Source organism: Acomys minous, assembly GCF_964271855.1.
Source record: "Acomys minous genome assembly, chromosome: 12".
NCBI lineage: Eukaryota > Metazoa > Chordata > Mammalia > Rodentia > Muridae > Acomys > Acomys minous.
The window spans coordinates 23,862,361-23,876,678 of NC_140493.1; the positions used below are offsets into that span (position 1 = coordinate 23,862,361).

A 14,318-nucleotide genomic window follows, 5' to 3' on the forward strand; every position below is an offset into this window, starting at 1 on the left:
ACCCCTTTCCATGCTGCTGTGTGGCCTTGGCCACTCTACTCCAACCCAGGCCTCCTACCTCTCCTGCTGGACAGGCCAGTGTCCTCCAGGCCCTCATGCCAGCATCTCAGCGCTGGGCCTCCTGTGTTCCTGGACCGGAGAGGAAGAATTTTCCAGAAGGCAGATGAGGCCAAGCTTCAGGGGTTCTCGCTGCTTGGGCCCCTCTGGGGCCTACATCTGCCTTGTGCTTCTAATTTTGTACTCCTTTTCCGTGGGAGGGGCAGCACCCCAGGCTCAGGCCACCCACAGCCTGACTCACCCTATTCAGGTCAGCTACTTGGTTCCCAAGGCAGATGCTATGCATCAGCCTGAGAGAAGAGAGTAGGAAGAGGATCGCCGAGGCTGAGGAGAGCAGACTGAGGCAGTAGGAAGAGGATGGGGAGAGGGAGGGAGGGAGAACAGAAGAGGAGTGTGCTGTGATTTTTAGTCTACCTTCCCTCCTTGGACTAAGCTCAGTTGCAGCGTTGATGGTCACCAGGAAAAGTCTGTATGACACACATGGCCCCTGGAGGGTCTGTGGGGCTGGTGAGAGGGGTGCAGGTCATGATGAAGACCCTAGTAGTGGGCCTGGTTCCTCAGGATGCTAGGGAGGAGGGGTAAAAGCCCTGGTGTGGGTCAGCCCTCCCATTCCTCTGTATTCCCAGGGCTCCAAAAGATGTAAAGAGGCTGAAGGGTTGTCATGGGGAGTAGCCACTTCCTCAGGCTGAGCCAGGACTCCATCCTCCCCCTCCCAGAGATGTCCCTTTTGGTCCCAGCAAGGCTAGTCCTGGAGAGGTTAGAGCTTCTGCCTAAAACCCTACCTACCCTGCAGAGGCAGGGTCCTCAGGGAACCCACAAATCCAGAAGTTAAGAAACCTGGATCTTCTATTCACCTCAAACCGCTTGGCCAGGCCCTCCCTCTCCGGCCTCCTCGTCTTCACCATGGTGTGGATGTGGTTCCCCAGTTTACCAGTCTGCTGGAATCCAGGAGAGAACTGAGCCGTGTTGGGAAAGCCACTGCTCACCACAATGGGGCTTCTACATGCAGGGTACAAAGTGGAGTGCCCCCCCCCCCATTGCAGGCACAGCGCACACCCTGCCCCTTCAGTGAGTGGCCCTTGTGTCAGCTACTGGGGTAAAGGTGTTGGTGAGAAATGGGGTGAGGGGGCCAGAGGCCTAGGGCCTGGGAGAACGCAAGTGACCCCAGGAAGAGGAAGTTTGCAAACTCAGGCATGTGTGGGATCTGAGGCCCAGCTCTGGGTTCCTCTGAGGAGGAGCTAGGATGGTTCAGCCTTCCTGGAAAGGGCAGGGGAGCTGTGTATTGTAAAGGGAGGTGGGTGGCCAGCTGCGAAATCCTCTGCTGCTTCTGACCCCTAACTCTTGTCAATAAAGATAGTGACCGAGGCCATTTCCTCTGTATGTCCTGACGTGCGCTGAGTGTGCGGTTGTGTGATTTCTTTCTATGTGGCTTCCTGGTCCTTCGAGGGTCGCACAGATATCCTTAAAAGTCTGAGCCTAAACTGGGCACAGTGGCGCACACCTTTGATCCCAGCACTCGGGAGGCAGAGGAAGGTGGATCTTCGTGAGTTCGAGGCCAGCCTGGTCTACAAAGTGAGTCCAGGCAGCCAGGGCTACATGGAGGGGGGAAAAAAAGTCTGAGCCTACAGCCTTGAAAATCTCCGTGCCAAAACAATAAACATCTCTTCTTACTATTATCTAAACAGCACCTCTAAAAGCAGAAAGACGATTGGCTACCACTAAGTCGTGTGTGTGTGTGTGTGTGTGTGTGTGTGTGTGTGTGTGTGTGTGTGTGTGTGTAGCTTTGTTCAGTGCATGTTGTGTAGTAGGTGCTCAGGCCAAAGTGTTCTATGAGACAGATGTGTTCAGATGTGTGTGACCTGGCAGTGTCCACATGGGCTGGGGTTTCTCTTCTGCTCCTCCGATACTGAACTTATCAACACTGGGAGCCACTACTGGGGCATGCTGGAGTGCGCATGTATCTGAAAACCTTGACCTTGCAGGGCAGGGATGATGCAGCTGTGTCTCCAGGGCCTGGCAGCGCAGCTCTGGCCCTTCCCCGGAGTCTCAGGAATGAATACATGAACAGCGCCATTGGGGTCATAGTCACGCTGTGAGGAGCCTCCTTTGGTGCTGTGACTGGGAATACATCGAGGGAGGGTGTATTGGGCAGGCAGGGGAGACTGAAGGAGCTTGTTTTGAGTCCAGGCACTAGAAGCTACGATTTAGTCCTTAGCAAAGACAGGAAGGCAGTGACGGTCAAGCCTGCCTCATTCCCCTCTTCAGCAGTAGAAGTTACTGATTTACCTTGATCTTGTCGCTCAGAGGTGGTTGCCAGGCAACAGCCCATGGCCATCAGCTTCTGGATAGGGACTTTGTGCATCAGTGACAGCATGTTGGGAGAAGAGGTGGGAGTCTGGAGAGTGTGACGCTGGGGAGGACAAGGCTACGGACCACTGGGATCCTCTTTACACAAAGATGATGTAGGCTACTGCCCCAAAGGGAGGTGACACTGGCCTCCACGGAGCCCCATGTAGAAAAGTCTTGAATATCGGGACCCCAGGGAGTTAACAGTGCCCACTCACCACATGTTGCATGTAGGATGAGCAGGTTGGTTGACTGAGCCTCAGAACACTTCTTCTTCTTCTTCTTCTTCTTCTTCTTCTTCTTCTTCTTCTTCTTCTTCTTCTTCTTTTTTTGAAAAAAGGTTTATTTATCTATTATGTATACAGTGTTCTGTCTGCATGTACAGAAGGCACCAGATCTTATTACAGATGGTTATGAGCCACCATATGGTTGCTGGGAATTGAACTCAGGACCTTTGGAAGGACAGCCAGTGCTCTTAACCTCTGAGCCATCTCCTCAGCCCTCTCAGGACATTTCTTGTCACTGACAATCCTCTAGCTCTTAGGAAGTCCACTATAAAGCTGTGGAGGGGGTGGAGAATGTGTCCCCTAAAAGTCATGGGAAAGTGACTGGGTATGTCTGCAGGGGAAACTGACGTCTGGCTCCTGCATCTGGATGCTTCCAGAGGTTAAGAAGGTGACCACTTGTGAGTTGCTACTCTTTGGGCACAGTGGTAAAGGAGAGTATGTGCGTGGGCTGGGGGAGCATAGTGGGTGTGCACAGATGCAGGTGCCGGAGCCCAAGTGTGCCAGGCAGAGGGGCTGGTGTGTGCTGGGGCTCTGTGGTTAGGCAGTGCAGCCAGCAAGGTCATGGGAGGGTGGAGTCCCACACTGAGGCAGAGGCTGTGAAGTCGATGAGTTCACTGCAGAGTTCACTCCTGTTAGGGGCTCGGCTATGTCCCTCCCAGTTCCTGTACTGAAATCTGTTTTCTTTTCTTTTGGGAACAAGGTCATTGCAGATGTAAGTGGGGGAGGGAAGTCACTTTCAAGTAGGGTGGACTCAGCACTATGTGTGTCCCCAGGAAAAGAGATTTGGACAGAGACACAAACAAGAGCAACGTGAAGATAAAGATCAGCGTGATGGGGTGGCACACACTCCAGCACTTGGGGGTGCTGAGCATTACTTCAAGTTCAAGGCCATTCTGTAATATGTAGTGAGACCAGGCCTTAAAAACCCAGCCCTCCCTCCCCAAAGACCAGGGTGATGCTTCTCCAAGCCCAGGGATGCCGAGAGTGCCAGCAAACTCCCAAGAGCCAGGTGGAGGCTTGGAACAGATCCAAGGTCCCCAGAAAAGCTACCAGGTGGATGATGTCTTGCTCTTGGACTTTTGGACTTCAGGACTGGGTCACAATAAACTAGTGTGCATGCTTAGGCTCCTCTCCCCCCCTCCTGCCCGTGTGTGTGTGTGTGTGTGTGTGTGTGTGTGTGTGTGTGTGTGTGTGTCCAACCCCTGTTTATCTTTTGAGACAAGGTCTCTCTATAAACCCAGATCTAGGGCTACATGTGGCCATGAGCTGCTTTTTAATGAAGGTGCTCAGAATCCGAACTCTGGTCCTTACACTTGCAAAGTGGGCACTTTACCCACATAAGCCATCTCTCCAGCCCCTGTTTTCTCTTTTTCAAGACAAAGTCTCACTCTGTAGTTCTGGCTGGCCTGGACCTCATGACAGTCCTACCTCAGCCTCCCAAGTGCCAGGATTATAGGCGTGCAACACTCTCCTGGCAACACAATGATCTTTTGTTTCCTTAGCTCCCAGATGTGGCATTTATTAAGACCACTGACCATTTGCCATATGGTGTTGGGGACTTCCTCCCCTCCCTGGTTCCTAGAAGATCTGTCAACCAACCTGCTCATCCTTCATGAATCATGTGGTGAGTGGGCACTGCTAACTGCCCAAGGCTGAGCCCAGAGGCCAGATAGTTTGTCTAGGAGCCAAGGAAGGGATGGCAGAGTGTATCAGTGTGTATGTATTGTGGACTTGGACTGTCTGAGGTTAAGTCCTAGCCCACTCACTAGCTGTCTGACTGAGCCAGTAGATTAACCTCCCCTTCCTTAGTTCCTTCCTCACCAGACCAAGGAAGTGTTTAGGTGGTTAAACAAGTTTCACTTTCGCAGAGCTTAAGCCAGTGCCTGGTGCCCACAGGTACTGCATAAACATCTTCAGAAGTGTGTCCACGGGACAGATGTGCAAGACCGTCTGGTGAGGCCTGGGATGTTACAGCTGTTACCCAATATCAAGACCAGAAAGAAGACCAACAGCACTGCTTTCCCAGCCCTGGTCCAGGGCCATCCTCCTGCCTCAGCCTCCCCAGTGCTAGGTGGAGAGAGTGAAGCTGGGAGTTGGGTGGTCTGAGGCCACCAGTGCCAGCTCCCTGATGGCACACAATGTCCCTGGGAAATGTAGCAGAGGAGAAACTCAGGCCACGTGGCCTTGATGGCTTCCCAGAAGGCCAGCACCCCAAGCCCTGAGGCCCTGGCCAGGCACTCCAGGATTATGTAGTATGGGGGGTGAACCAGGGTACAGATGCCTTCTCTTTCTCCCTGGCTTCAAGAGGTGCCCAGCCATGCCTCATGTGTCCCTTAGGGACCCAGACACCTGGGATCCTGGCCACATATTCTGCCAGCATTCTGTTTCAGATGGGGAAACTGAGGCCTGGGGTCGGGGCAGGAGATTTCAAAGCTTTGCAGAGAAAGGACAGAATCTCCTCTTTCAGTCTGGCTTTCTGCTTTAATGGCCTGGGAAATGTGTCAATATTTACTCATGGGAACTGCCACCCCCAGCGCCCTCGGTCAACACCTCAGGAGCCTGCTTGGTTTCTCTGTCTGTGAGGCTATGGTTGTGTCTGAGCTCTGCAAGGTCTCTACTCTACAAGGGAGGTCTCTGGAAGCTCTGGCCAAAATAAATGGGCAAACACAACCCGATTTTCATGTGGGCAGTGGCAGGGGGTGTTCTTGGCCACATATAATCAGGGGAACCCCAGATTATTCACTTCCTAGCTCAGAGTGCCTGTGAGCCAGTCTTGGGTCCAGGCGGAGCCTCAGTTTTCTCATTCCTGAAAGTGCATCCCACAACCCCATCTTCCAGGACTGTCATAGGACAGCAAGGCGACCTCCTGACTCGATGACTCCCGCTCAGGTCAACCCAGTTTTTTCTGTGTCCATCAGGGGGCGCCGCTGGACCTCAGAGCAGCCGCTCCTTGTCTTCGCTCAGATTCGGCTTTATTCGGCCACAGTCGGATCCCACACGGCGGCGGGACCCGACTCTGTTTAGGCTCGGAAAAAATCGGACCTGTTCGTCTCTAGTCGGCCATATTCGACTAAGTTCGGCTTTGCTCGGCTGGACTCGGCTCGGTTTGGCCCTTTTCGGATATGATCGGCCCCTCTCTGTACTAGGGTTCCAGGGTGTCATCCATTAGGGAAGTAGAACCCTCTTTCTCTCCCAGGTTGTTTCTTTTGACTAGGCGTGAAAGGTCTAGCCTGAGTCGCTCAAGAGAGAGAGACACTCAGTAGAGCCAATTTGGAGCTCTCCTTACAGGACCATATGGCAGAGGAATTCTGCCCTCTTTCTGGACTGCTGAGGTTTGGAGGAATAAACTAGGCTCTTCAGCCAGGCTTGGACTGGCAGCGTGCTGGGTACCTGGCTGCTGGCTGGCGCTCTCCAGGAGGTGGCTCCCTCCTCTCCATTAGCTCAGACTTTAGCTTGGCAATGACCTTGAGCTCCAACTGTGAATTACCATTCAGGATTTACAGGGCTGACTTCTGGTGTCATTAAGTCACCGTCTTGGCTCCCGGAATTGAGATGGGCAGGAGTGATCAGAGGAACAGACACTCCCGCTGTGGGACTCTGGCCTTGGTGACCTTGTTTGAGCTTTCTGTGTTTTGGTTTACGTTTGCTAATAGAGGCCTATGAAAGAGTATGGAGGATGTCATGGGCCCTGGGGTACCTCAGCGGGTGTGCTGAGAAAAGGTGGGCGGGTTGCATGTCTCAGCATACAGGGCTTAACCGAAGTAGCCAGGAGACAGCTCCCTTTGGTTGGCTCTTCTCAGACACTCATAGCAATCCTGGAGTCTTCAAGACTGTCTGGCCCAAGGCTCAGTAAGACTCAAAGAAGTGACTGGTGGTGGTAGCACACACCCTTATTCCCAGCAGAGGCAGGGGCAGAGGCAGGAAGATCTCTGTGAGTTTGAGGGCCAGCCTGATCTACAGAGTGAGTTCCAGGATAGCCAGGGCTACACAGAGACACCCTGTCTGGAACCCATCCCCACCCCCCACCCCCACCCCACCCCATCCCCAACACACACACACACACACACACACACACACACACACACACACACACACACACACACACAAAGACTTGGAGGAGTAAGGAAACTTATCCAATGTCACACAGCTAGACGGAGGACATGGAACAGAGCCATAATCCAAGTCTGTCTATCTGTCTTCGGCTGGACCTCTGTCTCAAACCTGCCTGATCTGCCTGGGACATCCCACCTGGTTGGGAGCCTCCTGCTCTGTTAAGGGGGAGTGAGCAGCCTTGCTTTGCAAGTGGGCTGCTGGGTGGAGTTTCTACAGCAGAGATTTGAGACTGCTTGGTCCTGTCTTCACTCCCAGGGCTGCTGACTCAGCCCTTTGCTCTGGTGGCTCCAGCTTGGAGCGGGTAGCTTCTGCAGGCCTGGCTCTGTGCCCCAGGAATGCTGCTCAGGCAGGGCCACACAGAGGCCATGCCAGTGTGGGCCTGGTGGTGGTTCCTATATGGCAATTGCTCCTCTGTTTGCTTTTTCCTGCCTCCCCACCCCCACTCCCGGTGCTCCTGACTAGACCTCAGGACTCCAAGGTCATTTGGAGAGCCTGTCATCCTCCCAACTTGGACTCTGCTCTGCTATGTGACCTTGTACCAAAGTCTTGATCTTCCTGGGCCACAATGTCCCTGATTAAGGGAATGGGATTAGATCATCTCTGAGGCTCCTTCCACGCCTAGCAATGCTGTTGGATTATCTGCTTTAAAACATGGGAAGCCCGAGCTCAGAGACAGCCCTATCAAGGACTCAAGGACCCAGAGCGTGAGGGCTGCTGTGTGTGTGTGTGTGTGTATGTGTGTGTGTGTGTGTGTGTTTTAAAGCTGTTTAGTGGGGCCTCAGATCTAAATCTACGCCAGATTCAGTGGGCTGGAGGACAGTGCCATAGCTAAGACCCTCTAGCTGCCTACTTGCTTGCTCTCCTTGGATGGAGAGAGGCTCAGGGGTGGGGTGGTGGTGGGGCACTAAGGCTGGACTCTGCCCAGACCCAGGGCACATAGTCCGCCTCCTCCAGCCCTGTTTCACCCTGCATGAACTTCTTGGAGGTAACCTCTGTGAGGGAGCTGGTTTTTTGAGACCAGAGGTTGACTCAGTGAAAGCGGGATTCCAGATGAAAGGATAAAGCACCTATGGGGTGTGTGTGTGTGTGTGTGTGTGTGTGTGTGTGTGTGTGTGTGTGTGTGCAGGTCCTAGATCTCGTAGGGTAGGATAGGCAGTGTTTGGCCTTGTTGCTGGCTACTGGGTGTTAGGACCAGGGTTTATGCCTGTGGAAGACGGGTACCAGTGCCCTCACACCACTCTCTCTGTCTCTGTAGCTCTTGGCAGACGGCTTTTGGGCTCTGGCTAGACCTGGCCTGTATGAGTTCCCAAGGCTGCCTCCCTTTTTCTGAGTAATAGAGAGCCCTGCCCCCTCTTTTGCTGCTTCGGATTTCAAGGCCAAATCTTTCCAGGCTCTTGATCCTCATCCTTTCGAACTCTCAGGGTATTTGACTCAGTGTCCCGTGGCTGGGCCTGGGCCATAACTGCCCAAGAAAGTTAAAGAACCAAACGTCCCGGTATCTGAGGCAGAGCCTCGGGCTGGAGGGGCGGGAGCAGGAGGAGGGGAAATGGGAAGCCAGCTCAGCATGCTCCCTCCTTCCTCCCTCCATCCCTCCGCCCTCCCGGGCTCAGTCGTAGGCTTGGGGGTCGGGCCAGCAACAAGTTATTATCACAGACATGGGCCAAGGAACCAGAGGCCGCCCGGGGTCTGTGAGTTGAGCCTGAGGCTGCAGGATGAGGGTGAGTGGCTGAAGGCCCCTCTCTGCTTCTGTCTGGACTGGGGGCTGGGGTTAGAGTCTGAGATTCCTCTGTTTCCCTCTTTCTGGCAAGCACATAGCTCTTCCCTCTGGCCTAGCCAGCCCAATGGAGGATTCTCCTCTTCTCTTCCACCCTGCAACTCTGGCCACCCTGCGTGGCTTCCTGGCTTTTACCTGCCCGAGCAGGGACTTTATCTCCCCCAACCACTTAGCTCTCAGTCCTGCCCATCTGGATGAGGAGATGATGACAATGGTAGCCCAGCCACCCACAGGAGGCTCTGGCTTTTTAGTAGAGGTGGTGGGGACCCTCATGACCACTTTGGGGTTGGTGTGATCCCCCCAACACTTAGTCCTGCCTGGCCCTCTCCCAGGAGCCAGCCAGGGAGCCCAGCTGTGATTAGCACCACTTCCAAGAAGAGAGCCCTGCTTCCTGCTTCCTGCCCCTACACCCCTCTCCCTCTCCCCTCCCTGCTTCTGTCTCTGAGCCTCTGGCTCCAAAAGGGCGGGACCAATAGGAAACAGAAATATCTCCAAACCATGCTGACTCTGTGGGGGGTGGGGGGGTGGGGAGGCAGGGGGACAGGGTGGAGTTCTGAGGCTTTCAAACCATAAACACCAGAGTGAGGTCTATACAGTCCAGGGAAGGAATGAACTCTTTGGCGTCTTTGACAAGGTAGGCAGTTTCTCAGAGTGCAAGTCGTCCATAGAACCTGGCAAGGGAGACATATTGGCATCAACAGTGAATGAACATGCAGACCAGAGGGGCTCAGCCACAGTACTAGGTCATATGTTTGTGAGTTTTTTGGATTCCCTCATCCCCACCTCCAGGGTCAGATACATCCATGGCAGGAATAAAGTGGTGTGTGTGTGTGTGTGTGTGTGTGTGTGTGTGTGTGTGTGTGTGTGTTGGGGCTTGGGGGAGAGGGCTGCCCTCCAGGATCTGAGAAAAATAGACATGGGGTTGGTCTCTGAGGGGGGTTTGCTTGCCCTTGGAGCAGAACCAGGAAGCCCCAGCAGTGTAGGCAGGATCATTCTAGAAAAGGGGGTGTCTCTGAACATGCCTCCTGTCACCACTCTGGCCCCTGGAGAGAAGGCCCAGAGCTTCTGTCCCTTTAACACCTAGTCGGTTGCTTTTCATAGCCTTTTCTAGAAGTAGTCGTTTTACCTTCTCAGCCTGTATTAACCACAGAAAAATATTTTTGAATTGTACTAAATGTTAAAGAGGAAATAAACAAAGAGACGCCAGAGGTGTAAAAACCAGTCTGGTTTCAATAGCAGTTTCTGATCTGTGATAAACGTGTGGCGCCAGCCCCCGAGCCTGTCACCACCTCAAAGGCCCACTGCAGGCTTCCTGCCCACCCTTCCAGGCCTCTCCTCTAGTGTCCGGCCTACTTCCTGCCCCACTCTGGACCCCTTTATGTTCAAGTCCCAAAATGGAACCTTACCAATTCTGATCCCTTTGAATTTCCAGTGCTTTGGGTTCTCCCCCTTAATTTCAATTTACCACCTTAGTGCCCTATTGGTGGGCTTGTCATGATTGACACAGCCACCTTCCAATGACTTAACTCTGCTCTTTCTCTGCAGGGGAGTAGGTTGTTGATTGCTCAAAGGTGCCAGGAGGGTGAGCCTGGCTAAGCTGCCCATCCTCAGCCTTGTGCTGTTCCAAAGGGGGCGCCTCTGGGTTGTTCTTCAAGAGGGGGACCCCCTGCTACTGCATAGAAATGGCCTGCAGGGTCAATGCCTTGATCTCAGGGACCCTAGCTCCTGCTATCACCTATGGTGCAAGAGGTGGTAGGAGGCAGGGTCAGCAAACAGCCTTTAGAGACAAGAGGGTCAAAGAAGCATTCTCCATCTTAGCCATATGGACCTCTGGCATCTTCCTTGGTGCTCAAGTGCCTAGGAGCCTGGTTTGTGTCATCTGAGGGACATCCTCCTTCCAAGGAGACTCAGTGGCCAGTCTAGTGCCTTCAGGCTTGCTTCCTCGGTGGCCCTAGACTTGCCTGCAGCAGGAGGTCCCACACTGCTCCCCTACTGACAAGGGGTCTGCCCTGGCTATAGGAGAGTGTTATCCCTGGGCATGGATGTGAGTCAAGTGTGTCTGTCTCTCCTTTCAGGTCATCATGGGAATAGCCAGCCTCGGTTCCCTCTGGGCAGTGCTCCTGCTTCCTCTTGTGTTTGGTATCCCCACAGAGGAGCCCACCTTTGAGGAATCTGTGGCCTCCAATCGCCCCAAAGGCTGTCAACGATGCTGTGACCCTGAGGACCCAACGTCCTCTGCTGGCCCTGGCCATGCCTCTGTTTCCCCTTCCTTCCCCTATGTCATGCCTGAGGTCAGGCCTTACATCAACATTACTATCCTGAAGGGTGAGTTTCTACACTGGGCTAGTGGAGGGCAGAATTGGTATCGGGAGAGAGGGAGGGAGAGAGGGAGGGAGAGAGGGAGGGAGGGGCAGAAGAAAGCAGGACAGGCCTTGCCTAGGCCCTGTCTGCCTTCAGTCTGCATATGCAGACCACCTAGGATGTGCAAGGACTGTTCTGAGCTTAGAGCAAAGGAATAGGTGGTGTGCAGATGATGTGTGGCAAACAGATTCCCCAAGTTAATGAAACAGGTGGTGGGAAAGGCCTTGGGATCCAAAGTGTGGGCAGAGAGTGTTGGGTGAAGTGTGGAGTTCAGTCCACAGAGGGAGCCCGTAAGGTACACGGGGGCTCCTGGGAAGGTGAAGCGCAAGCTTACGCTTACAGGGTGAGGGACTTCCCAGCAGGGGTGTGAAAAGAGATGACAGGGAGAAAGATGTGGGCCCACAGGGTCTCCAGCCACCATCAGGATATAGGATTCTCTCAGTGGAATCAGAGGCGCTGAGCACAGAGAGGACCTGGCCACCATGGAGCAGGGGCCTCTTCTGAAGTCACCTTGATGTCAGGGACAGAGCAGGACACGTCTCTCTGATAGCCAGCTGACACCTGAGACTCTGGAGGTAGAGGGACCCCGGCCAGGTGGCCAGCCCTTCCCTGTGGCTGTCCCTCAGAAGCCCTGTGTTGTCCTGGAATAGGCTGTCACAAGTGGGCGGTTCCCTGTCGCCCAGGGAACCCTGGGTCTAAATGCCTTGCCTTGTGGGTCAGGCTGGCCTTTTTCTGACCCTTCTGCCAGCTTGTGTGTGTATAAGGAAAGCAGTCCCCTCCTCACAGCCACTTTGGCCTTAGGCTGGGTAGAGTGGGTGTCCAAGCGCTCTGTCTGTACTCAAGGAGCTATTTTCTGCCGGGAGGTGGCACCTATGGAACCAGCCCAGTGCTGTGGACACTTCCCTTTGGTCTGTCTTCAAAAACTTGTGCCTCCCTTTCTCTCTCTACCCTCCACTGATTCCACCACTACCATGGCCAAGGGGACAGACCTGAGGAGGTACAAAGCCTCGCTGGGGGAGTATGTGGGGTCATGTCTCTTCAGTACACACTAGGTGTGTTTGTTAGGGGGTGGTGTCTTGTCTGTGTTCACATTCATCCTGGAGCCAGGGCTGGGAAAGCGACTAGGTTGGAGGTCACCATTTCCAGGGAGGGTGGAGATGGCCTGGGCCATGCTGAGTGGATGTGCTGTCAAGTGAGAACTCACATGTACCCTTTTAAGATACACCCTAGAGAGCCAAGACACCCCCTCCACCCCAGATGATGGCAAAGGCAGTTTCCTTCTCTAATCAGAAGTGTAAAATATGTCCGACCTCACTGCTGGCCTAGGCAGGGCGGCTCCTCAGAAGCCTGCAATGCCCTGCTGCCAGGAAGGGGATCCAGGCTGAGCTGGACAGAACACAGTCTTGGTCTTGGAAATGGCCTCAGTTTCACTTCTAGAGAGGGATGTTTGGGGTGGTGATGCCCCGCATATAGAAGGTGCCTAATAAACACCAGCTCCTTTTCTGGACCCAGGCAAGGGCAGTGGCTTCCAAAGATGAGTGCTTAGCATAGACCTGAGCGCCTGTCGTGACTTCTTCTCTCCTTCATGTTCTCACAGGCGAAAAGGGAGCCAGAGGTCCTTCAGGAACACCAGGGAAACCAGGCAAGAATGGTACCCGAGGGGACCGTGGCCCTCAGGGTGTCAAGGGTGACAAGGGCCAGGCAGGTAACCCTGGCAGCCCATGCCAGCTACGCTACTCGGCCTTCTCCGTGGGCCGCAAGACAGCCTTGCACAGTAGCGAGGACTTCGTCACACTGCGGTTCGACAGGGTCTTCGTGAACACGGACGGCCACTTCGACATGGCCACTGGCCGCTTCGTGGCCCCCCTGCGTGGCCTCTACTTCTTCAGCCTCAACGTGCACAGCTGGAATTACAAGGAGACCTACGTGCACATAGTCCACAACAACCAGGCGGCCGTGATTCTGTACACGCAGCCCAGCGAGCGCAGCATCATGCAGAGCCAGAGCGTGATGCTGCCGCTCGCGCCGGGTGACCACGTGTGGGTGCGGCTCTTCAAGCGGGAGCGAGAGAACGCTATCTACAGCGACGACGTGGACACCTACATTACCTTCAGTGGCCACCTGATCAAGGCAGAGGACAACTGAGCTTCCCCCGGCCCACCTTCGCAGCTAGGCGGCTTGTTGGAGGGCTGCTGGCTAGGGAAGGTCCCAGGGTTAGGTCGGATGCTCTTCCTCTTCACTGCTTATCTTCATCGCTACCTGTCTCCATCCTCTCCCCGTCTTGGCTCATTTTCAGAGATGTGTGGGCTTAGGTATTCCAGGACTTTGCCAGCCTCCAGAGTGGCTCTCCTCACACACCGCCGTGCTGTTCGTCCCTGGGGACTTTATTATATGGTAGACTTTGGCTTGGCATTTGGGGTGGGCCCGGGATTCTGCATTTCTAGCAGTTTCCTCAGTAACGCAGATGCTACTGGTCTGTAGATCATACTTGAGGAATTGTGCTCTCAAGAATGGTGGCGCACGCCTTTAATCCCAGCACTCGGGAGGCAGAGGCAGGTGGATCAATGTGAGTTCGAGGCCAGCCTGGTCTTCTATAAAGTGAGTCCAGGATAGCCAAGGCTACACAGAGAAACCCTGTCTCAGAAAGTGGGGGGGGGGGGGGGGCGGGGAGAATGTTCCCAGTATTCTAGGGACTTCCCAAACATTCTGGAAGCCCCCTCCCTCCTCGCAACTCTAGTACTTTCACATTATCAGGCCTGGGCTTCCCCTCTCCTCTACCCTTTCCCCCTCCCCCTTTTTCCAGCCACTGTTTTACTTAATGCATTCATCAAATGCTCATTTGGGGCCTGGCCCTTAAGAAAGGCCAGAAGCTGAGTATAAGCACTGCCGGGCGTGGTGGCACAGGCCTTTAGTCCCAGCACTTGGGAGGCAGAAACAGGTGGATCTCAGTGAGTTTGAGGCCAGCCTGGTCTACAAAATGAGTCCAGGACAGCCAAGGCTGTTACACAGAGGAAACCCTGTCTTGGAAAAAACAAACAAACAAATAAACAAAACCCAAAAGAGTTGAGCACATACCGAGTGCTCCTCTAGACTGGGTCCTTAGGCACAGTGGGCCCTTCTTCACTGCTCCCATGGTGGTACCTCCAGGTCCTGGAGGTGGAGATGATGTCCTTTCCCATTCTCCATTTTCTTGCCCAGTGCCCAGCATTAAAGCAAATATATATATATATATATATATATATATATATATATATATATATATATATATATATATGTCTATGTATAGTCTTGGCTGGGAGGAGACCCAGGAGTTTGGCGGCACCTGGGGCCTGGGATTGAAGCGCATCCTCTTCCTTGACTTTTGAAGATTCCTTCTGGCC

General features: G+C 53.9%; 1 protein-coding gene across 1 annotated transcript; it reads left to right on the forward strand.

Moving 5' to 3' along the window:
* Nucleotides 1-8,370: 8,370 nt before the first annotated feature.
* On the forward strand, nt 8,371-14,076 carry C1QTNF6 (C1q and TNF related 6). The gene is made up of 3 exons (XM_084803231.1): nt 8,371-8,521; nt 10,653-10,902; nt 12,536-14,076. Exons 1-3 carry the CDS (start codon nt 8,516-8,518, stop codon nt 13,081-13,083), a joined length of 804 nt encoding a protein of 267 aa, XP_084659357.1. The 5' UTR covers nt 8,371-8,515; the 3' UTR covers nt 13,084-14,076.
* Nucleotides 14,077-14,318: the final 242 nt, after the last annotated feature.